At 48.0% G+C, this 25,037-nt stretch overlaps 3 protein-coding genes across 3 annotated transcripts; 2 read left to right on the top strand and 1 right to left on the bottom strand.

The window, feature by feature from the left end:
* The first annotated feature begins 518 nt into the window (after positions 1–518).
* On the top strand, positions 519–4,268 carry psme2 (proteasome activator subunit 2). The gene is made up of 11 exons (XM_056584445.1): positions 519–799; positions 1,347–1,379; positions 1,469–1,531; positions 1,620–1,706; positions 2,353–2,398; positions 2,570–2,667; positions 2,926–2,994; positions 3,114–3,181; positions 3,377–3,431; positions 3,519–3,605; positions 3,701–4,268. The coding sequence occupies exons 1-11, from the start codon at positions 752–754 to the stop codon at positions 3,779–3,781; spliced, it is 735 nt and encodes a 244-aa protein (XP_056440420.1). The 5' UTR covers positions 519–751; the 3' UTR covers positions 3,782–4,268.
* On the bottom strand, positions 4,173–5,707 carry lsm5 (LSM5 homolog, U6 small nuclear RNA and mRNA degradation associated). The gene is made up of 5 exons (XM_056584446.1): positions 5,587–5,707; positions 4,893–4,988; positions 4,764–4,791; positions 4,601–4,673; positions 4,173–4,479 (listed from the first exon to the last, which is right to left on the bottom strand). The coding sequence occupies exons 1-5, from the start codon at positions 5,630–5,632 to the stop codon at positions 4,447–4,449; spliced, it is 276 nt and encodes a 91-aa protein (XP_056440421.1). The 5' UTR covers positions 5,633–5,707; the 3' UTR covers positions 4,173–4,446.
* Positions 5,708–5,904: 197 nt separating this feature from the next.
* avl9 (AVL9 homolog (S. cerevisiase)) lies at positions 5,905–25,011 on the top strand. Its single transcript, XM_056584443.1, has 16 exons — positions 5,905–6,174; positions 10,336–10,456; positions 10,964–11,049; positions 11,716–11,787; positions 12,703–12,792; positions 13,215–13,281; positions 13,387–13,427; positions 13,597–13,635; positions 13,746–13,815; positions 14,151–14,656; positions 15,696–15,830; positions 16,441–16,660; positions 18,116–18,233; positions 18,884–18,937; positions 21,454–21,542; positions 22,649–25,011. The coding sequence occupies exons 1-16, from the start codon at positions 6,085–6,087 to the stop codon at positions 22,777–22,779; spliced, it is 1,929 nt and encodes a 642-aa protein (XP_056440418.1). The 5' UTR covers positions 5,905–6,084; the 3' UTR covers positions 22,780–25,011.
* Positions 25,012–25,037: the final 26 nt, after the last annotated feature.

Below are 25,037 nucleotides of genomic sequence, written 5' to 3'. Positions count from 1 at the left end.
GAGAGATAAGGAGATAGTTCTACTCATATAGTATTGAAAGTGCAGTGACATCACTGTTATGGAGGACTTAGGTGACCAGGGGTGATGCAGCTGGTGGGAATGGCACAGGCGCCGTGTGACACAAGTTACATTTGACCATTTTAATTGAACAATAGTATATTTTATACCAGTGCAAAATGTGGGGAAGACCATTATTTAAGCCTGTGATTTCTTTTTGGGTGCCTAACCGATCACAAAGGTGGGGTGCATATAGTCATGCCTTGCGATGAACGTCTTCCTGCTCCTCCTGAGTGACGACCATGATCTCCTGCAGTTTTCTAGTTGTAATATGCAGTGGCTGAGAGTGGCCGCTGGGGGCGGTAGTAAAACTGTATATATTTGCAATATATTTGCAAATATTTGCGTAACACTGTTTTCTAGTTTTGATGTGTAGTGGCTGAGGATGGCCGCTGGGGGGCGCTAGTACGTTAATGTGTAGTGGCTGGAAAATAGCCGCTAGGGGCGGTAGTACATCCGCCCAACATGTCTCCCTTTGTCAAACTCAGTGGGGCGGCGCGACCCAAAAAATAAATAAAGCGAAAGTAAAAAGCGAAGGAGGAAGTTGACCGACTCGAACGCGCTGCTCTCCTTGTTGTCCGTCCGCTGTGGTCTACGGTCTGTCCAGAACCACCTTAACACTAAGAGGTCTACGCTTTGTAGTGTTGGTTTCAGCCCAAGTTGTCATACTTGTTGTCGTCAAAGAGCCGCCAACATGTCCAAAGCGGTAGTTTTGAAGATTACAAAGGCCAACGCCGTTAAGGTAAGTGCGATGATTCCCCTCAAGTCGAGGTTCTGTTGTGTTGGACCAATATATGTCAGTGATATTGTTTAGATGTCCAACATGAAATCAATGGCTCATGCATTTCATGTTGGACGTCTCAATAATAAAGTTTTTTGCGTAAAGTGCGCTAAAGCCCGAGGGAAAGTACCGTCTCTAGACTGAAACCTGCAAAGCGAAAGTAACTGCCGGGTTTGGTGCAGGCCAATATAATCGCCATGTCACGTCGTCCTTAACTTCGTGTTACACCGATTGAAAATGTTTTGTATGTATGTATGTATGTATATGTATGTATGTATGTATGTATGTATGTATGTATGTATGTATGTATGTATGTATGTATGTATGTATGTCATTCAATTATGGCACCCATTGCACTCCTGATCATCCTCCTCAATTTCTTCTCCTATTATTTCTTCCTTGCTTAGTAAGGGAGTTTTTTCTTGCCCTCTCAAGCCCCTTGAGACTGTACCGTGATTAAAAGCTATACATATACAATTTAATTTAAACTTGTTTTTATTTCCTATAGGTTGACAGCTTTCGTCAATCCCTTTATGCCGAGGTACGTCTCCGACAGACTGTATTTGTAAATAATATAAGCACATAATTGCTTTAGTTTCTATGTGACTAATGTGCCTTTTCTTTCCGCAGGCTGAAAACCTATTCTGCAACCATATCCCAACAAAGATCATGCAGCTAGACTCCCTCCTCAAGGTAGTCATTAACTCCATGAGCGAATACTATATAATACTGATCATGTGCTGTAAACATGACATCATGTTTTCTTGTCTTTATCTTCCAGGAGGATGTGCTTAGCATCACAGACATGACGTCCATTCATGCGCCTCTGGACATTCCCATCCCAGAAGCCCCCACCCCAGAGGAAGAGGTAGGCTGTCTGGGGGGGGCGGGGGAGATGGGCAGAGCTGCTTAAAACATTCGAGGGGGGCATCAGTTCCTCAGCGATTGGCTGGCTTGGAGTATCAGTCAAAAATGTTAATCCCTTCTAACTGCTACCAAAGTAAAGTCTAGTGGCTAGAGTGTTCAACTCCAAATGGAAAGCTACTGGTTTTGATCCCTGATCTTCACAGTCGACCTATAGGCAGCCTAGAACCAGTTCGTTGAACCTGACCTGCTCCTTAATAGCATGCATGTGTATTCACTGTTGGAGTCGCTTTGGATAAAAGCCATTACTAAATCGCACTAAGAGAAATACAAATGACTTTGGGAGCCATCATTCACCCCGAATCTACCTCATACCTCATTGGTTGTTGTTGATTTTAGCTGACATCAGTTGTTATCCTCATGCCCCACCCATTTGAACACACAGGGAAGGGAAGTTAGGTGAATTTAGTGCCAAACCAGTTGAGCAACAAAGTCGGTGTAACCATTAACGCTGGTTTCTCCAAACAGATAGTGCTGTGCCAAGGCATGTATTTTAGGAACAGACAAACAAGTCAGTCAGATTAGTCCCTGAGTCTGTGCATTAGTATCATCCCATAGTTCTCCTGAAACATGCATTATATTTTTCCCAGGAAATGGAGACCGACAACGAGGATGAGAAGAAAAAGAAGAAGAAAGGTACATTAACACATTCATTGAACAATTTTGAACAACCACATAAAAAAAAATACATTTAGATCTTAATGTTTCAAAGATAATGTTAACATTCATAGCTAATCTTGCAGGTACTAGAATCTGCTCCTTATCAACAATATGAGATAATAATGAGATAATATTGCTTTCTGTTAGCACCAAAGTGTGGTTTCATCAAGGGGAACGAGAAGATCACCCTGCTTCTGGACAGACTGAAACCAGAGATCGTGTCCTTCAGGGAGACGATCATCACAGTAAGCTATCTCACTCTACTGTTTATGACCCAGTTACCCACTGGCAGCTTATACAATACAGATTCAGCTGATAGCAATCTGAAACCTCATTGCTAGAGGCCACCATAATTCCACACACTGGACTTTTAAAATATCAATGGTATTGTTTATATTTAATAATGTTTTTGAAGCTATACATTTTCCCTAAGGAAAAATTACTTGGATGGAATCTGTCAAATGACACGTTGTACTTTAATGTGCCTCAATGTGTCACAATAGGTGTCATGCTGGATTCAGCACCTTATCCCAAAAATAGAGGATGGAAATGACTTTGGGGTGGCTATCCAGGTAACCACACACACACACACACACACACAAACCCACATGAACACTCTATTTATCAATGGTTGTTGTACACGGTGAGAAGTCTATGTTGATCCTCTGGTGAACTTGCATTACTATCACAGGAGAAGATCTTGGAAAGATTAACAGCAGTCAAGACCAAGGTAGACACATTCCAGATCAACATAAACAAGTAAGCTACAACTCAAATAACGGCTCTGTTTAGGATAAAATGATGTGTATATGCTTTTAGAGTGAATGTCTCCCTATGCTCCAAATGTCCTGGTATTTGCATTAATCAAGTAACATTTCCTGTCCGGATGTATTGTTAAACATTTTACGTATAAATAATGGTTTGATAACTAATGGATGATGGATTGCACTTTAGGTACTTCTCAGAGAGAGGAGATGCAGTGGCCAAAGCCTCCAAAGAAACTCACGTGGTGAGTGACTCCACATTTGTCTTATTAAGAATTAAAATACTGTCTGGTGGACAAGAGAGGAGTGTGATGCCATGGTTTACCCTGCAGATGGACTATCGCTCCATGGTCCACGACAGGGACGAGGCCATCTACGCAGAGATCAGAGTGATCATCCTGGACATCCGTGGTTTCTACGTAAGTCTGTCCGTGCCGACAACGTGCGGCCTACCGTACTGCTGGGACCCAACCCGTTGAATTTCTTCTTACTTTTGTGTTCTTTGCTCCTATAGGCGGAGCTGTACGACATCATCAGCAAGAATGCAGAGAAGGTGACCAATCCCAAAGGAGAGGAGATGTCTTCCATGTATTAAATCGCAGCATAGGGGTTGCCATAGCGATGGTACTAGAAGTGTCAGTTAGATTGCTTAATTCACTGCTCAGCCTGACTGCCCAGCAACATATTGAACAGCCTTAACTGTTTCCCAGAATGCATCAGTTTATACCAATAAACCATTCACTAGGTCTTGTGCTGTTTTGTATATAATTCAAATTATTACCGGTACTTTCTGGGGGCATGGGAAATGTATTAAACAGACAAATATGCAATAGGACAAAATTCATACTTTTTATACTTTCAGCTTCCTCATTTTGTTAAGTCCTTATAGTGAGGGAAGAACCTGAATCAGTTTGCTTTTGAGATCAAAATGCATTTTCACTCAAGGCTGTAAGGTGTCAAAGTTCAGTTGGAATTTGAGCTCAAGTTCTGATAACCACTTTATTGGGCCACTCATCAATAAATCACAAATGAGTAGATTAAAATACTAAGCCATTCGAATATATTGTTTTAAAGTTTATTTATAACAAAAAGTGCTCAATATCAAATGTGGTTAACTGTTGGTCATATTTAAATCCAGTCTCCTTAATTTGCAACAAAGTCATAACATATTCCTCAACCAACAAATGTAAAACGTAAAGATCGTCGACTAACATGGATGCCAAACTTAAACAGGTATGTCATATTTCAGAGTGAAGACTTTTATACTTCTGGTCCTTCTCCACCAGGAATTAGCTGAAAGATGATACAAGGGGTAATTATTTACATCCACAACTATTTAGTTGATGGAGCAGAAATTTGAGTTCTACAGTGTTGTGTTTAAATATATAAGAATTCCAAAAGAGGATTATCATACCATCGTGATGTTGTTGCCGTTGAGAAGGATCTGGTCTAACTTCGTTATTCTCCGTCCCTCAGGTGTGATTTCACTATTGTGCAGAGAAACAAAAGAACAGTTCATACAGTTGATCAAAGCAAAAGATGTCAAAATCCAGTAAGGGCAAAAAATTATCACTTACAACTCTGTCACGTCCTCCAACACCATGTCTGAAACCGCGAGTTAAGAACCAATACAGGGAATATTGCAATATCAAAGTGTATTACGACAAAGAAAACACACACACACACACACATTTTGCGAAGGATACTGACAAAGTCGTCGAACCCGAGCAACGTGCCAACAATCTCCTTGTCGGTCTTCATCACGATGTGTATTCTTGAACCGATGCATTTGTCCACCAGCTCTGCAAGAAGATGAAGTGACTTCATGATTCACATACTTAAAATTGACAAAAACATGACTGGTGAAGAGAGGTCGGGGTTTATTCATCATAAGGCACATAAGCAGCATTCATGAACGGTTAATAAAAAAGGGATGGCAGAGGTTTTAAGACTTAATAAAACCTAATGATGATGTATATAATACGTTTCTAAAGTACATAAAATGTTTTAACATTTTTTAAGATGGACAAACTAGTATATTACCTCATCGAACAATGATCTGTGTGAGGTTAATAACCCAATTGAACTAAATATAAATGTAATGGTTACTAATGCGGTACAAAAAGGGATTTTTGGTTTCTGTCCATTTTTAGATGTTTAAAACATCCACCGGGTCAAATTGACCCGGGTACATTTGTGTTGTACATGACAAACGAACATAAGGAGTTTAAGATGTTGAGTTTATAAGGTGCGACGCGGCAGACCGTCCCGGCAGCGAGGTGATTAGAGGGCTAGCCGACAGCTAGCGGGTTTAAAGACCCGCATATGAAATACACAGTTCGATATTAACTAATCAATGAGTGAGTGACGACAAAATAACGTTATGTTAGTTATACAAACCAAGCGGGAGCAATTGTGAGGGGTTTGTTGCTGGTGTTGCCGCCATGTTTCACGAATTGAAAGAAGAGTCAATAGCAATGGAGACAAGAACGGCGCCGATCAGACCAAAGTAGTCAACCGTCGAACAACCGTTCGAGGCGCAAGGCCCCGTCTTTATCGTGTATCTGTCTAGAATAAATTGCAGATTAATGATTTATACCGCTAATCAATCAGTGGAAAATAATTCACTGATAAATAAATAAATGATTATTTATATATGTATTTACTTATATTCGCATCACGTGACGTGCGCCGTTCGTGTGGGTCCAGGATTGAGCGGTCCGTGACGTCATCCCACGACCGAAGACGGACCTGCGGAAGGGAAAACAAATCGCTCCGGAGTCGTGTTGTTGATTTTGTATGTGTGCGTGTCCGGAGCTCGAAGCAAGGAAAAGTAGTATCCTTTCTGTACTCTGTTTAGATCTATTATTACAGTGGAGATCTGCGCAGTAAGCGGCCATGGAGGCGCAGAGAGGCAGAGAGGACGTCAAGTTGCCCCCCGTGCTGCACATCGTCGTGGTTGGGTTTCATCACAAGAAGGGTTGTCAGGTATTTCCAAAGCCCTTCCGTCATGCACACATCCCATTAGCATCAAGTTTACCCCAGACCTTGTCTAATAACCGCTTCCTCCAGTGTCTAACTCCTTGACGTTTTGTTTTGATCGGGTTAAAAACCATCCATTGCGCTTTGATCGGAGAGGATCGAGTCACCCCGGACCCCCAAGGCGTAGTGTTTGACAGCTGGACATTTGTGACAGTGCTTGATGATTGAACCCGCGACAGATGGGTACACGGATTGCAGACCCCCATGCTTTGTTAAAAAGACGGGGATTCATTGATGGATCTCCTCATTCTTTAAATCCACGGAGTGCCATTTGTATTTCTACATAATGGAATGATTCACACACCAGTGTAGACTATGATTATTCATCCTAGGTTTGCGTCCGAGGCTCGCTGCACTAGGTTATGCAATGCCAGTGTTGTATGCACAACTTCCTGATCCATCTAATCCCCGAGAAGTCCTCAGAAGTCTCCAAGAAGAGCTTTATCCCAGAGTGTCAACACAGGGAGGGAGCAATGCCTGTCCCATTCATCCCAGCACTCCCAGTCAGTCGAGGTTGTGTTCAACTCATTTAGCAGCTGGGGGAGAAAATGAAGTGTGTATGTATATCTTGTCGTTTTAATGGTCAAAGATTAGAGTGTAACTAAAACGACTCCTCAAGTGATGGCGGTTTAATGGGCTGTTAAACAGGACAGAGCTTCCCTCGAGGGTCAGCTGTCACTCGAAGGCTGCAGCTGTAGATCACATGTGAGACAACAGGGGGTCAAGCGTCGGCACCACTGCCGCCCCTTAAAACAATAGAGCGGCGACAAGAGGCCGCTTCGTCGGGCCGTCCGATAACGAGAGGGTGTTTACCCAAGGTATCGCGCGACATTTGATAGGCATTAGTGATCCTCCTCCTAGCAGAGTTGGGAGATTCGGTTTTCTCTCTCTCTCTCTCTCTCTCTCTCTCTCTCTCTCTCTCTCTCTCTCTCTGTCTCTGTCTCCCTGTCTCTGTCTCTGTCTCTGTCTCTGTCTCTGTCTCTGTCTCTGTCTCTGTCTCTCTCTCTGTCTCTGTCTCTGTCTCTGTCTCTCTCTCTCTCTCTCTCTCTCTCTCTCTCTCTCTCCCTCTCTGTCTCTCTCTCTCTGTCTGTCTCGGTCTCTCTCTCTCTCTCTCTCTCTCTCTCTCTCTCTCTCTCTCTCTCTCTCTCTCTCTCTCTCTCTCTCTCTCTCTCTCTCTCTCTCTGTGTCTGTCTCGGTCTCTCTCTCTCTCTGTGTCTCTCTCTCTCTGTCTGTGTGTGTGTGTGTGTGTGTGTGTGTGTGTGTGTGTGTGTGTGTGTGTGTGTGTGTGTCTCTCTCTCTCTCTCTCTCTCTCTCTCTCTCTCTCTCTCTCTCTCTCTCTCTCTCTCTCTCTCTCTCTCTCTCTCTCTCTCTCTCTCTCGTTGCCCATCTGCTGGTCTCTGCTGGGGGCTACAGGCTGTTGAAGACGTGCCATCAAAGCATCGGTTTCAGGCTCACCCCTCCCGGGATCCTGTTCAATTGGCTCTTGTGTTTGGGTGCGGTAGTCGTTTAGTTCACAACATTGTCAATTTACCTTTGTGTTGTGAGCTTGTCGTGGTTGATGGCACACGTTCGTCTGTGTTTGAGTTTCACTTCCATCAGCGTTTATTTGAGGTTTCTGATGTGGAACTGGAGGTTGTTGCTTATTGTCATCAACAAAACAGTTAAAACACTTCCTGCTGTCAGAACAAAATGCTCTTTGTTTGTGGTGTCTATGCTTAGAAAAAATCTTTGGCATCGTTCTATATTTCTGTGGTTGCCAACATCCCCAATTCCCTTTTTCCTGTCTAGACAATAGCTGATATGCGCTCAAACCTAACACCACACGATCAGGCCTTTCTCTGGCCCTGTCAAATCCATCTCTCGGTTACAGGATATCTTTGGGGATTTTTCAAACCCTTTGTTTCCATTGTTTTGGGGTCTAAGGGACTATTGGTGTTGTGTAAGTTGGTCCAGTATTAAACTGGAACTCTGCAGACGTAAGTCCCTGCTGTGATGTGATCATTTGGGGTGATGACACCCCGACGATTTACGTCCTAAGGAGGTGCGTGTTGCTCAGATTCTTTCGGACAACATTGTGGAAAGGAGTATTTAGCTTATCCAGCCTTTTTATTATTGTGTCCAACCAAGTATTCTAAGTGAGTCTCGTTTTGGAGAGTTGAGCTGTGGTAGGAAATCTCAGTTCTCCTCCACTCAAATAATTTAGATAAAGCTAATTAACGCATTCTGTGGCCAAACACAGCAAACATTTGACTGCACTCCTCTTTGCAACTACCTCAACATTCTCCTCCTGCAACCTCTCAACTCTCAGTGAGCGAGACTTCTTCTTGAGCGAGACTTGGATGGACACAATAACAAACAGCCTGGAGCAAGTAAAAGTTAATGAAAAAAGTTGTATTCTCTGAAAGGATCCTTTCGAGAATGTGTTCGGACAGTGAGGATAACAACATGAGCCTGGCATCCTTTTTAGAGGACGTATATTGGATAACATAGCTGGCCGTTTCGCAAATTAAGCCTGCAGCATTCTCTTGCTACTGGACAATTGTTTTCCAAAATGTTGTCCGCCTCAGTCCCACAGGCCAAAAATTACGGGAAACTAGGGGCCAGGTTGACAAACCCAAAGTTACCCTTTAATCATATCGCCATGTTTTTTCTCAGAATACATCTAATGTTAAGCTGAGGGCATTCTTCATCTAACATGATATATGCTGGCACTGGATGTGCGCTGAGGATTACGTCATTTTCTGCAAAGGAAGAAAGCTGAGCATTATGCAGGCCTTAAAGCAGGCCTTACTCATAGGGGCCAACCGTTCCACTTTGCCCATGGGCCATGCGATGCTCCAGGAAGTCCAAACGATTGCATAACACGGGGCACTCGGTTCACATCCTTACTGCACACGGGGCCTTCAGGGGCCAACAATGAGAGGCAGATCCTTGGTGTCACCGTCCCCATTCCTGTACGTTTCCCATCGGCTGTATCAGTTGTAGCCACGGTGTATCTACATGGAGAAACAGTCCCTGGATGGATTGACTCGTGGATGAGTGCGTTTGATCCGTGAGAAGATTTGTAGTTTAGATAATGTTAAGTGTCGCTGTTTACTTTGTGGTTCTGGGCGCAACTTACTTTGTTGTGGTGAATCTCTACCTTGATCACCGCAACCGCTAACTAATACTACTAACAACACCAACTGACTCCATGCTACTTGAAGTTGATCACTCAGAAACCTGCTTGTGCAGAAGTGTCTGCAGTCTCTCCCCTCCATAGTGTATGTTTTGATTGTTCTGAGTCTCACCATTGAGTCGCTTTGGATAAAATGCTAAATTTTGATGTAAATTCAACACACACCCACACACAGATCTGTGATTTTGAATCTTCATTCAAAATCGAGCCAATGTGGTAACACTTTTACATTAAAGAAACAATAATTAACATTAGTCAATGCAGTAATAAGCATTAAATAATAGTTAATTACACATTGGCCAGAGATTTTGTAGTCATTACATTTTTTTTCCACTTTACTAACAGTGTTAATTTCAACCCAGGTCATCCAATAAGAATAGGGTTGACCCTTGACCTCTTAAAGGTTGGGTATGGGATTTGCGAAACGCCAGCAGATTTTGGAAACATACAACTCAAATGGTCCTACCCCCTCTCCTTCAACGCTGACTCTGACTCCACCCATTCCAAGTACATGGACGCGCAATCAAGCACGAGCGAACAGATGCGCAAGAGCGAGCCATTAGTTAGTTAGCTAGCTCCAGTAGCTACCGCAGGTTAACAACAAACAGAAGCTTGCTCTGGGTCACGAGCTTTGAGTACGTGCACGAAGGGGTCACGCGGGGGGAGGGGGAGTGCAGTACGACCGTTTGACGTACTTACTGTCCAATGCCACTGGGTGGTTCTGGAAATCATTGGCTGGAGTTTTTCGAGCCCTGCCCGTTCCACAGATGATTGACTTGTTTAACTTTCACGTCAGTACTTCTAGCTCAGTGGCTGTAAGTGGGTTATGATAAGGATTTCAAGTAATTCTGCAAAAATGGCCAAAAAAGAGAATTGCATACCCAACCTTTAAGTAATACACATCAACCTCTCTTTCCCCCCCCCTCCAGGTGGAGTTCTCCTACCCCCCCCTGCTGCCGGATGAGAGCCACGACAGTGGGGGCCTCCCTGAGCAGTGGAGGTACCTGCCGTTCCTCGCCCTGCCAGACGGGGCTCACAACTACCAGGAAGGTCGGTCACCTCCTAATATGGTCATGGGGGGGGCTAGCTCTAACTGCCAACTTCCCAGTCGGATTCGAACCCTTGACCCCGGCAGTATTCATGCCATGCGCTGCCAGTTAAATGGTTGGCTTGTACAACCAGGATACAAGTCGGGGTGACTTGTAGCCGTAAGGACGCTAGTTGGATCCCCCCCGGCCAAGACACCTTTACCCTGACTGCTCCCGACGAGCTGGCTGTCGCCTTGCATGGTCGACTCCGCCGTCGGTGTGTGAATGTGTGTCTAAACCGTCGCGTTGGGTCACAGCGTCTGCTAAATGCCCTGAATGTAACATTTTTTGAATGTACCATTCCTACTTCTCATAAACAGTATCACCCATGGTGAACACATACCCGGCGCCCGGCGTTGTCTTGGCGTGCGTTTGATGCGTGGGAATGGGAATGGCTGCGTGTGATAGACCGGCGGTCCTGTGCTCCACGGCCTCGTGGTCACACGGTGTGATGCTCTTGGTCCTGCAGACACGGTGTACTTCCACCTGCCCCCGCTGAGCGCCGAGATGAAGTGTGTGTACGGAGTGTCCTGCTACCGGCAGATAGAGGCTAAGGTCAGTCCCCCACATATATATATATTATATAAACAAATAAAATATATACATTTATTTATATATCAACATCAAGTAAAAATGATCTAATTACTATTCATATGTATTATATAAATAAATACTTATTGTTAAGAATAAACATTAAGTATATTTATATCAACATTAAGAATACATACATACCTTGTGTCACGGAGTCTAAATGAATTCTAAAGGATGTTTTAGTGAAGCCAGGAGGCACTACACACTTTGGATCACCCACACTTGCCTTTCATTTGATAAAATATCAAAATGAGTCTATGAATCTGCCCTCCCTGATCAGTTACTTTAAGGCCTGATCCGTATCACTGCCCACCGTTTACAGCAGTGCCTGTATCATGTGGCTGCATTAAGCTTATGCCCTATGTGGGATTCGACACAGTGTGTTTAAATGTCCTTGATGGTAATTAAAGAGAGATATTATTACAGCCGGAAATTGCAAATATGATGAGCAAACAAACCTCTGTGTGCGTTCTCTACCATTTGGAATAAATTGTGTGTGTGTGTGTGTGTGTGTGTGTGTGTGTGTGTGTGTGTGTGTGTGTGTGTGTGTGTGTGTGTGTGTGGTGTGTGTGTGTGTGTGTGTGTGTGTGTGTGTGTGTGTGTGTGTGTGTGTTTGTGTGTGTGTTCCAGGCTCTGAAGGTCCGACTGGCAGATGTTACCAGGGAGACGGTGCAGAAAAGTGTGTGTGTCCTCAGTAGAGTGGTGAGTGTGTGTGTGTGTGTGTGTGTGTGTGTGTGTGTGTGTGTGTGTGCCTCTAGAAAAAAGGCTTTGTGAATATGTCTCTACATCTACAAGACACACAAATCAACGTATTTATATCAAACTTGTATATGTTTTGTATTGGAGTCATTCTGTTCTATTTTGAGATTGTGTATGTTCATTTGTAAAATCTGAAATAGGTCATATTGCATTTGAGCGTATTATAAATCATGTTTGGCATAACGAAGACGATGGTTCGAGAACAATAATTTCTTGTTAACCAAGGATCAGTTATTTTCAGTTGGCGTCAAAGTATGAATTAAGCAAAACACTGCCCCTAAACTTGATACGAGGTCATGATACATGATGCGTTGGCTTCAAGGAAGGAAGGAAGGAAGGAAGGAGGCATGTATTATGGAGTGCCTCTGAATAATCATAACTCTGTTAGATACCTTGACCCTGGCCCTCTCCTATGATTCATAATTGTCACGTTAGTAAACCAATCTGCGAGACCACCCAAGGACCCAGGGCAACAGAGGCATGACATGTACAGGGAAGAGGTCAAAGGCCAGGGGGAAGGGGTCTTTGAGGGCTCGAGGCGAGCTCCCATAATTCAACGGTGATGGGAAAAAACAGCTGACCGAACTCACAGGGGGATGTGGTATCTTTTGAGTGACGCAAATCAGGTCAAACACAGTAACTGGGGCTGCACGAAAACGATCATTCAAAATGTTTGAAGTTAAGTTATTTGAATTGGCTGTGCATTTCTTTGCATCGAAATAGCGTGTGTGTGTGTGTGTGTGTGTGTGTGTGTGTGTGCGCGTGTGTGTGTAACCTATATGTGTGTATATGTGTGTGTAACCTACATTTGTTTGTTTGTGTATTTACGTGTAACCTGTGTGTGTGTTTGTGTTCCAGCCTCTCTACGGCCTTCTACAGGCCAAGCTTCAGCTCATCACTCACGCCTACTTTGAGGAGAAAGACTTCTCACAGATCGATATTTTAAAGGTGAGGAACAGCAGCTTGAGGAACCAACCGCCTGCCCACTCCACCCACATCCCTCACTCTGCTAACTCTGCTAACACTGCGAGTTCTGCTCACTCGGCCACCTCCACAAACCTCTAACTCTGCCCTTGCTAACTGCTAACACTACCTCCGGTAACTGCTAACTTAACCATCGTTATCTAAGCTAAATGTTTATGCTAACGGTTAACACTACCTCTGCTAAACGCTAACTCTACACATGCTAACCGTTAACACTACCTCTACCAATGCTAACTCTGCTGAATCTTTATGCTAACCCTACCATTGCTTACTCTGCAAAATGTTTATGCTAACTGTGCCATTGCTAACTGCTAAATGTTTATGCTAACTCTACCGATGCTAACTCTGCTAAATGTTTATGCTAACTGTGAGCGCTGTCTCCGCAGGAACTGTACGAACACATGAACGGCTCACTGCGGGGGTCCACTCTGGAAGGGTCACAAGTGTATTTAGGTAAAATGGACGCTTGAATTACGTACTATTTAAGTCTGTATAAAATGTGTGAATTTATTTTAAAAACGATGCTGACGTTCCTTTAATCGTCCTTTCCTTTCTCAGGGTTATCGCCGAGAGATTTAATACTTCACTTTAGACACAAGGTAAATAGAAGAAACAGTTACTACACAATGTACACAAGTTGTAGACAGATGGATAGAAGCTGCACGAATAGTACTGTAGGAAATGTACTGTAGTCGTTTTAGCTTACTCGCTACAACGCTAGCTACTGTGGGTCAGTGAATGTAAACGCCAGACTTCTGTCACATCCAGGTTCTCATCCTCTTCAAACTGATCCTGCTCGAGAAGAAGGTGAGCTGACCTTTTTTTTACGAGCTCCCACGTCTCTCTGCGTCTTTATTTAGCGGTTTCACAACATGGCTTCATCCCGTGTGTTTTCCCCTCTCTTTTATCCCGCCCAGGTCCTGTTCTACGTCTCGCCTGTCAACAGACTCGTGGGGGCACTGATGACTGTGTTGTCGCTGTTCCCAGGTCAGCGGCAGCAGTCCTGTTTTTACTGCTTGCTCGTTAAAAAACTGATTTAAAACACCTGGGTTATTGTGACACTCGTTTAACGATGTTCATTACAACTTTCTTTTAAAACATCTCTGTTAGGTGTTTGTGTACGGTTGGGCATGGAAGATTTATGTGTGTTTAGTGATACATTTGACCCTGACTTTTAGTTTTGTATGTTCAGGTCCCCAAAGACTAAAAAGACAAAGTCGTAAAATAGCGGAATGAAAAACTAATCGTAGGCGTCCAAAACTGATCGTCTCCTCCTCCTCTGATTTGCATAACCAACACCTGCTTGCGTGTGATTGGCTCAGGGATGATCGAGCACGGCCTGGCGGACTCCTCCCACTACCGGCCCAAGAGCAGCCTGTCAGAGGAGCCTGTCGGCGGGGGGGCGGAGCCCGCCGCCGCCGTGACCACGCCCTCCATCGACGAGTTCGTCTCCGTCTCCGCCACGGACATCGCCGAGCTGGTGGGGGAGGAGCCGCCCCCCCCCACGGGGGAGGGGGCGGGGGAGGGGGAGGGGGAGGGGGAGGGGGAGGGGGGGGACAGCCACCTCCTCCAGCCCCCCTCGCGGCCGTCCCCTGACTCGTCGGAGAGCGACTGGGAGACCCTGGACCCCAGCGTGCTGGAGGAGGCGGCGGCGGCGGCGGCGGGCGGCGAGAAGGGGGCGGAGCATCCGGAGACCTTTGACCCCGAGCCGGGCATCCCCATCACGTCGCAGCCCCAGGCGGTGGGGGGGCAGGGCGGGGTCGTCCAGGGGCTGGTGTCCGGGCTGGAGGAGGATCGCTACGGGCTGCCCCTCCCCGTCTTCACCAAGGTAGGGGGTCACCGAGGGAGGGTGTCTTTATGTGTGTGGGTGTTGGTGTGTGTGTGTGGGTGTGTGTGTGTGTCTTAATGTGTGTGTGTGTGTGCGTGGGTTTGTGTGTGTGTGGGTGTGGGTGTGGGTGTGTGTGTGTCTTTATGTGTGTGGATGTGTGTATGTGTGTGTGTGTGTGTGTGGGTGTGTGTGTGTGTTTGTCTTTATGAGTGTGGGTGCGTGTGCGTGTGTGTGTGCGCGCGCTTTTGAGCAAGCTGCCCTGACTCCGAACCTCTACCTTAATGACCCTCATCTCAAGTCACTTTAAGTCGCTTTGGATACTTAGACTAACATAGTCATAAACATTATGTTGAGGTGGACTCATAATGGCTTCTGTGCAGAGTCGGCCAGTCAGTGTCGGTATCCAAGCACGAGACCGTTCCTGTTGGTTTTCTATTCAAATTTACGGGAAAACATTTCAGTCGACTCGACTGGCAAAGGCTTTTAACCGCCTTCACACACCATGTGACCAAACTGGGACCCACGAGTGCTTGTCACGCTCCCTTTCCTTTACAACAGCACACACACACACACACACACACACACACACACACACACACACACACACACACACACACACACACACACACACACACACACACACACACACACACACACACACACACACACACACACACTCTGTTATAAACTCTTTTATAGGCACCCTGAAGGATAAACATGTACTATAATCCATCCCACATTGTTCAGCGTACCAGAGAATCAACATAAGTCTCAGAGCACGCGCTGGTGAGCTCTTGTGCTGCGCTACAGTACTTGTATTTCAGTTGTCGTCCTACTTAGCGGTTTGTGCTCGATGCTAGTTGCTAAAAGATAGATGACAAAGGGAAATATTGGCTTCTCCTTTCTCCGCTGAATGTCCCTCCAGTGACCCCGTAGCCCAGTGTGCAGGTGGACGCCCAACCGTTGATCAGGGTGCCGTTCTGGGCCGTATCAAGTGACTAACCCCCCCCCCCCCCCCCCCTCTTGTCTCGGTTGCCAGGGTTACCTGTGTCTGCCCTACATGGCCCTGCAGCAGCACCACCTCCTGTCCGACGTGACGGTGCGCGGCTTCGTTGCCGGGGCGACCAACATCCTGTTCCGCCAGCAGAGGCACCTGAGCGACGCCATCGTCGACGTGAGTAGCACCGCCGATCTCCAGCCGCCATTTTTGTAGTTCCGAATGGAGTAGCGGGCAGTGCCAGTATCAATCTAAGGGTGAATGTGTTCAAAATTCCCAGATTAAGGGGTTCCGGGTTCGAAGCCCAATGATGCGCTAGTCTACACCTTTGGCTTCCTTGAAACAGTCAGCTCACTCCTACCCGCTGTTTAATAACGAGTCCTGTAGAAGAATCGCTCTAAGGTGCTTCGGACAGAAGACTTTATGGTTTGAGACAGGAAGTCTCCTAGCGCAGAGGTCTCTCCGTCCTAACCATCTACGGAAGGCTCTTTAGACTTTGTGTTTGCGTGGATAGATGACACTTTATTAGGAACCCGCAGGGGTAACGGCGCAGCAGCAGCAGCGAGGGAAGAGAAGCATACAAGATATAATACAACACAACACAAAGGAGTGCTAAAGTGCTAAAGGACGAACGGAGCAGGAAAACAGGAAAACAGGAAAAACAGGACAAACCGTGTGTGTATGTGCATGCGTGTGTATGTACGTGCCTGCTTTCGTTAGCCTGGCACGCGGTTGTCCCCCCCCCCCCCCACCGCCTAACCCCGGCCCCTGATTGGCTGCCGCCCAGGTGGAGGAGGCCCGCATCCAGATCCAGGACCCGGAGCTGCGCCGTCTGCTGGCGCTGACCACGGCCGACCTGCGCTTCGCCGACTACCTGCTGAAGCACGTGACGGAGAACCGCGAGGACGTGTTCCTGGACGGGACGGGCTGGGAGGGCGGAGACGAGTGGATCCGGGCGCAGTTCACCCTCTACCTCCACACGCTGCTGTCCTCCACCCTGCACCAAGGTAGGGTCAGCCTCCAGCTCCACCCCCTAGTGTCCTCCACCCTGCACCAAGGTAGGGTCAGCCTCCACCCCCTAGTGTCCTCCACCCTCCACCTCCACACGCTGCTGTCCTCCACCCTGCACCAAGGTAGGGTCAGCCTCCAGCTCCACCCCCTAGTGTCCTCCACCCTCTACCTCCACACACTACCCACCTCCACCCTCCACCTCCAAACGCTGCTGTCCTTCACCCTGCACCAAGGTAGGGTCAGCCCCCAGCTCCACCCCCTAGTGTTCTCCACCCTCCACCTCCACACGCTGCTGTCCTCCACCCTGCACCAAGGTAGGTGGAGGACTGCCCCTAGGCATCTCTTCTTACCGCCTGGTTTGATGGAGGTCTGCCCCAAAGGCCTCTCTTCTTACCACCTGGTTTGATGGAGGTCTGCCCCAAAGGCCTCTCTTCTTACCGCCTGGTTTGATGGAGGTCTGCCCCAAAGGCCTCTCTTCTTACCGCCTGGTTTGATGGAGGTCTGCCCCATAGGCCGCTCTTCTTACCGCCTGGTTTGATGGGGGTCTGTCTCCAGACCTCTCTTCTTACCGCCTGGTTTGATGGGGGTCTGCCTCCAGACCTCTCTTCTTACCGCCTGGTTTGATCGGGGTCTGCCTCCAGACCTCTCTTCTTACCGCCTGGTTTGATCGGGGTCTGCCTCCAGACCTCTCTTCTTACCGCCTGGTTTGATGGGGGTCTGCCTCCAGACCTCTCCTCTTACCGCCTGGTTTGGCGGAGGTCTTAATGAATTACTCACTTGACTGAGTAGTTACTGACGCAAATACTGTTATCTTTATTGGGCTCCCCCTCTTCGGCCTTGGGAGGCTGATATCTCTCCACTCCCCTGGTTGTTATGCCCCCCCCCCCCCCCCCCCAGCCCCTATCTTCCTCCTCCCGTGAACTTTTGTCTCTGGATCAGAACTCTTCGTGGTCATCTCCACGGCAACGGTCGTGTCCTCGTCACCAGCATCAGACGGGAGAGACACTGTTGAGTCTGGGGAGACAGTCTCTCCGTCCTGTCTCTCCACACTGTCTTTTTTGTTTCTTGGACGGATTGTAACTGGTAATAATTTCACTGCTCCGGCAATGACAAAGTATTCATTCATTCATTCATTCATTCATTTTGTTGTTTCTACGTGATACTAAACGTCATCCTCTATTACCTAACACCTGACCCTTTCTTAAACTTCAGCAGCTAACGTTAACCGACGCCACTACGTAAACGCCAGCATTTCTGATGCATCATGGGAAACAGTCGCAGCAACAGCAAAGCGACTCTCCTTTGTTCCCACAACCATGTCGTCCGTTCGTAGAGTTTATAACCAGTTCTCCCGCCGCTAATCACGACTACCACCGCTACAGCCCCTACTAACGTCCCGCCTCTTGTGTTTCCTGTTTCCTGTTTCCTGTCCGCCCGTCTACTTCCTGCAGACAGCGAGAGGCTTCTGGCGGACTACGGCGCCCCCTTCACCGCGGCATGGAAGATCACGCACAACTACCGCGTGTGGCAGAGCAACCGACACCAGGCCATGACGGAGATCACGCCAGGGTAAGGAGCCAATCAGAGCCGCCGATAATGATGGGGGGGTGGGGAGGGCACTCTGCTTTGAGTGTCATTCTATTCTGTGTTTGGGTTGCATGTGTTTCTTACCAGTATGATCACAATGACCCTGGCGTTAACTATAGCCTGACTAAAGAATGACTAAACCGGAGCCTAGTCTGAAATCAATCGTCCCTCAATGAGTTATTGAGATTAGGAAGTAAAAAGGGGGAATATTAAACGAACATTGAACTCAATCTCAAAATGTTCACTCTTTAGATAATATTAAGCAGGTAAAACCCCTGCAGGCCAGTGGAGCTCCAATGAGGGTGTTAAGCACATAGTATCAATTACAGCTTCCACTGACTATTGCAGAATTTGCACAAATCAAAGTGCTCCAGATCAGGCTGTATGATGGATGGATAAGCAACATTTGCTAATGTCCACTGGGTAGGCTGGTAGACTGATCCATCCAGCACACATCTAGGGAGACACAGCCACTTGGGACGTCGCTAAAGCACAGGAAACTGCTCGTAACAACTAATCACTCCCACACCTAGTGGCAAAACATCAGCCCTTTACCAGTCCCATAGAGAATGCATTGACTGACTGTTCTCACATTCAGTCCCACATTAACGTTCTCTGGGTTTGTGTTTCAGGCACCCTTTCCAGGGACAGTACAGTGTTGCAGATGTGAAGCTCAGACTGTCTCAGTGAGTATGCATCCATGTTTCTATTCCCTTTATAACCTCCGTCATCGTTCCCCACTCAGTTGTTATTGACTTGCGGTGCAGGGGATGTGGCGGTACCCTGTAGGTGATGTGTTTGCTGCCCTCTAGTGGCAGCATACACCCAATTAATCGTCAGTGTTGAATGGAAGGTGTAGCATAAATAAGGATATGTTTTTCCTGTTCTTTGAGTTCCTTTTCTACATAAATCTTAGAAAAGGTATAAAAAAAAAAACAGACATTTAGCAGCCAAACCAAATCAGAACTCCTTGTACCGTCAGATAACATCAGATCCAAGATGGAGGACTTCTACACCAGGGTGTCTTTCTTCTCCTCAAACCGCCCTCATATTTCATGTCTTCTTGGTCAATGGGAGCAGGAAGGAGGAAGCTCCTTCTGGTCCGTTGCTCCCCCTCACACACATGTGCACGCTCTGAGCTCAGGCTGCTGTCACAGGGACAGCCTGACAGAGACAGCCTGACAGAGACAGCCTGACAGAAACACCCTCACAGAAACAGCCTCCCAGAGACAGCCTGCTCAGAGCTCGGCCCGGGGAGCCTTCAGCGGGGTGGAGGTGGCAGGGGGGGGGGGGGAGGTACATGAAGGCCAGGGGGTGAAGGGTTGTCGGGCGAGGAGGGGTCTGGGCTGGGGGGGGGCCGGGGGGACGGGGTCAGTGTCTCACATGGCTCCATTAATTATAACAGAGCTCCATGCGGGCCCTCGCCTCGCCCACTCAGGTTTCTTTCCAGGAAGCAGCTGGAGTGAGTGTGTGTGTGTGTGTCAGTGTGTGTGTGTGTGTGTGTGTCTGCGTGTGTGTTGGGGCGGGGGGTGAAGGGGGGGGGGGGGGTTGTGTGGGGTTGTAAGGGATGACGGCGAAACCCGCCGTGCCCCCCCAGGGTCCCGGAGTCCACCCTTTTTTTTTTTTTTCTCTTCCACACGACACAACCACTCCCCACCACCCCCCCCCCCCCTCGCTCACTCCCCCACGCACACACACACACACACACACACACGCACATCCAGCACACACACTGGCGGCCTCACACACACTTTCACAAAAACACACTCAGAAAAAACACAGACACACACAGACAGACGCACAGACTTACAGACACACACACTTACAGACACACACACGTACAGACACACACACTTACAGACACACACACTTACAGACACACACACGTACAGACACACACACTTACAGACACACATCCCCCCCCCCACCCCCCTTACCCTCTTCCGCTCACGTCTTCGTCACTGAGCTTAGCTTGACGACGTGAACGCGGTTCGATGACCAGACCCCCAGCGGACTGTGTTCCCGATGCCTGTGGGAAGCTGAAACAAAACGGACCAGAGGCCTTGGGGGAACGCCATGAACCCCCCCCCCCCCTTTCCCACATGCAGCGTTGCCCTGCAGTGTTCCGGAAGATTCCCTGCATGGGGTGACGTGTGAATGGGGAACAGGGATGTAATTCCAGGGGAAATCTGCACTGGCAATTTGGCGGCTCAAGACCTACGCACATTCCCTTTATCTCTGACTGTGCGTCTGTGTTGTGAATGAAAGCGGTCACATGTCACACGGTCGGTAGAGGCTCGTACAGTGTTACATCCTCAGATAACCGATGTGTTGTGTTACATTGCCGCCATCTGCCGACCGGCCCTTGGCCTTTAGGCCGTCCGCTCTGCCGTGTGTGAGCGGGCGCAGGAAGGAAATGTACCTGACTGGAGCGGCATGTGTGAATAGTGGATCACCCGCCATGTCACATAGCGAGGCGATGTTATCCCGGTGGTCTACCAGGAAGTACGCGCACACACACACACACACACACACACACACACACACACACACACACACACACACACACACACACACACACACACACACACACACACACACACACACACACACACACACACACACACACACACACACACACACACACACACACACACAGCTTCAGTGTGAGTTTGGATCCCCCTCCTCTCTGAAGTTCCCATAGTTCCCATTAGCGCGCACGCAGTTGGGACACATGATTCGGGGCTCCCACATTCCCTGGCACGGTGTTCGAGGAAGGGTGAGGTCGCAGCTTGGCGGGGGACCACGGGGTACTGGGGAGAGGAGCCAGGTAGGGGGGGGGCATTGGCTGTTGATTCTTGACGTGAAGCACACAGTGCACACCTCATCCCATCATTTCAACAGAAGCTAGCTCTTCATTTGTGGTGGTGTTGTCCTCTGCTGCAAATTGTTAGAGCAGAGGGATTGTGGGATTTCCACGATAAACTCCCTCGGGAAAACCGCCTCTAGTCAAACGGAGAATCCCGTGTCGGTTAGGTTTGATCTTGGGGCGGCCGCGATGTTCCGTCCTGTTCCAGGAGAGCGATTATTTTACTCTCTTGCATCTCTGATCTCTTCTGTCTGTTTGTCTGTCTCTCTCTCTCTGTGTGTGTTTGTCTGTCTGTTTGTTCGTTGCCGGGACGATTGACGCACGGCGGCGAAGTTCGGTCCAGAACAGCGAGCGGGGGAAGAAGATCGGGAATGCCATGATGAGCACCAGCCGGAACGTGGTGCAGACGGGCAAGGCCGTTGGTAGGTTCCGGAGCGTATGGGTTTAGAGACAAACCAGAAAACACCAGACTCCTCCTCCTCCTCCTCCTCTTCCTCCTCCTCATAACGATGGAGCATGATGAGATGCTTAGTTAATCCCCAGGGGAGGGAAACTAGATGCCAACACGGCACACATGCATATTACATAGGGTGGATGGCAATCCAGAGCGTTTTAAAGCACACACTCTCTCACACACACACATACAAACACACACGCACGCACGCACCCGCGTGCGCGCGCACGCACACACACACACACACACAGATTTTCCAGGGTGAAATCAGCCTGAACACACAAGGAGGTACAAAAGGGGAATGCACAGCCCTATGAAAACAACTATGATGTATCTATTTAATATACAGTATGTAGCAACAATATGTCTGTTGTCTGGGGGTACGATCTCACATGATGCTACGGTTCCATTCACCTTTTTATTCTATAATCCATGTTGACAGTGTTTGTTCCTGTAGTGTGACGTCACCCCTTAGCCACTTCCCCCTTTGTCCAGCAGGGGGGAGGAGACATGACCGCCACTGATGCACATTCCCCTGTCTCACATGACCTCTCTGCTCTCCTCTCTTCTCTTCTCCCCTTCCCTCCTCTACTCTTCTTTCCTCTAATCTCTCCCCTTCTCCTCTCCTCTCTCCTCCCCCCCCTCCTCTCCTCTCCCCTCCTCTCCTCTCCCCTCCTCTCCCCTCCTCTCCTCTCCCCTCCTCTCCCCTCCTCTCTTCCTCTCCTCTCTTCCCCTCTTCTCCCCTCTCCTCTCTTCCCCCCTCATCTCCTCTCCCCTCCCCTCTCCTCTCCCCTCCCCACTCCCCTCTCCTCTCCCCTCCCCTCTCCTCTCCCCTCTCCTCTCCTTTCCCCTCTCCCCTCTCCTCTCTCCTCTCATCCCTCCTCTCCCCTCCCCTCCCCTCTCCTCTCCCCTCTCCTCTCCTTTCCCCTCTCCCCTCTCCTCTCTCCTCTCATCCCTCCTCTCCTTTCCCCTCTCCCCTCCCCTCTCCTCTCCCCTCTCCTTTCCCCTCTCCCCTCTCCTCTCTCCTCTCATCCCTCCTCTCCCCTCCCCTCCCCTCTCCCCTCTCCTCCTCAGGTCAGTCGGTGGGCGGCGCTCTGACCAGCGCCAAGTCGGCGATGTCCTCCTGGTTCTCCACCCTGGCCACCCCGCCCGTTGCCGTGGTGATGCCGTCCCCCGAGGAAGGGCACCACCATGAGGAGCAGTGAGACTGTCCCTCCTCCTCCCCTCTCTCCTCCTCCTCCTTCCTCCTTCCTCCACCTGCTGCTGTGAGCCCGCTCTCCCCAGCGGGGGGGCGGCGATGTCCGGGTCTCTACAGGACACTCTAACCCTAACCCACGACCCGGCTCTGTGAAGGACACGACCTATAGAAGGACAGCTGGTTGAAACCCCCATAGAGGGGAACCCCCAGACACACACTTACACCTACACACACAGTGCTCTCATGAGTAAGGGGGGGTGACAGCAGACGTCGATGCTGTAGGCTTCTGACCTGATGGTCACTGATCCTCGTCGCTGACGCCCGTCCAAGTCCTGTAAACGCGATCTGAAGCTCGTCGCTATGAGCAGCGTGTTTGGTCAATGCTTACATCTCCGTCAGGTCGGGTTCGATTCTGTTTGGGCCGGAGCTCCCTGCAGTTGAAGGGCACGTCGCTAGGGTCCTTGTGGTTAAACGCGAGCTGGTCCTGGTCGTCTCCTTCCTCTGTTGTCGTATGATTTCAAACCTCGTCAACGTTAAACTGTCCTTCTGCCTCTTTCTCGGGAGAGGGGGGTCTTGAGATAACTCGACTTGTCTACTAAACAGATTTTGTGACGGGTTCGACGGGGTCTACTGTTGGGGTCTCGAGACCAACAAAGGGAAACACTGTCACCACTAACCGCCGAGTTTGACGGCGTTGCGGCCTGCATTCCGGGAACAAGATATTCCCTTCGTGTATTTTTTGCGTTCTTATTTTTGGTTCTTTTCCACCTGATCAATTATGAAAGCACCCGACCAGATAACGACCGGCCGTTAGTCCCTGCACATGTTTCTTTCAGATCAAGAACACACCCCCCCCCCCCCCCCTATCTCCTGAGATGCACCTCCTTCAATTTCGTATCCAAGGTGATTCAAACCCCCCCCCCCCCCGCATCCCCATGCTACTTATAGCATTAGCTGGTAGTGAATATTTAAATCGATATACATGCATCATTTATTGTAACGCGAAGGGGTACTGAGTGGAAGGCTAAGGGGTAGAAGTGGCGGGGAACGGGGGATAAAACGTATTTATTTGTTGGTCATCATGCTGGCTGTCCCCCTCCGACGTGGTCGACGCTGGAACTGTCCGTTGACCTCATGGTGCTCCTGCCAGTGTTGCCAGATTGGGCCCGATTTACCTCCCAATCTGGCAACCCTGGCTGCAGTTTACTGCAGGGGTTGCCAGATTGGGCGGGAATACCGATTGGCATAAATTCGGCAACACTGCATCCAGCTCTATGGTCTTTGGTTTGAGGGATTATTTTGGGGTCGTTCTCTTTTCTGAAGAGTTGCATGCTGCCCTGTCCATTTCGTTTTTTTACGGTTGAATTGAGTGCTCGTTTTAGGTTGGTTTCGTCGTCAACCGATTTCTTTTCTGATTTACTTTTATACTTTTGTTTTTACCCATGTGTTCAACATCTGACGATGGTCTTCCCTAATGAGAAAAAACGAGTTAATCTATTTACGTTTTTTATTAATGTTCTGCAGATATATTTCTAAATGTGTATTTAAAAAAATGAATGTATTGTAAAATTGTGACATTATATTCACAGAATATTTTCGTGACTGACCCTTTTAAAGTATTTGGGAACTATGCGATATACACTATATTGTTGCATTAAAAAAAAAAATTAAACCAGAGCAATTTGGTCGTTTGTTTCTCATCGGTATGTGAACGTATCTCAGCCAATCAAGGGAAGCTTTGTGTGTGTATGGGAGAGTTGAAACGTCAGGACTAAAGCAAACAACTACACTGAATGAGACCGACTGACCGGCCCCGATATGGCAGTTCTGTGGCTCCTCAAACCCTGCCTGACCCGCCATAGGGAGGACAGCTTTCTGTAGGCCTTGACTGACACCATATTCACACTGCTCTTGTTCATTTGAAACAATGCCAACCCAACCCCTTTACATTATTTATAATAAGTATAAACTCCAAGCATCGTTTACAAAAATACAATTTGACATGCATGGCTTGGGGCTTAATTAAATGAACAATTTCAGCTCTCAAACAAGGCCCTTGAAACGGGCTGTTTATGAACAAGAAAGTAACATAGCATTGGATAAAACACTCGACTACACACTGTCGAATTGTTTATAGTGAGCGGTAGCACATAACAAATTAGGGCGGCTCGATTATGGGAAAAATCATAATCACGATTAGTGGTCACTATTGAAAACACGATTATTCAAACGATTATTTTTGGGTTTGTAAACAAATATTCTGAA

Source organism: Gadus chalcogrammus, chromosome 23 (assembly GCF_026213295.1).
Source record: "Gadus chalcogrammus isolate NIFS_2021 chromosome 23, NIFS_Gcha_1.0, whole genome shotgun sequence".
Taxonomy (NCBI): domain Eukaryota; kingdom Metazoa; phylum Chordata; class Actinopteri; order Gadiformes; family Gadidae; genus Gadus; species Gadus chalcogrammus.
The sequence above is the reverse complement of the archived record's forward strand: the minus strand, read 5'-3'. Positions and strand labels throughout refer to the sequence as shown.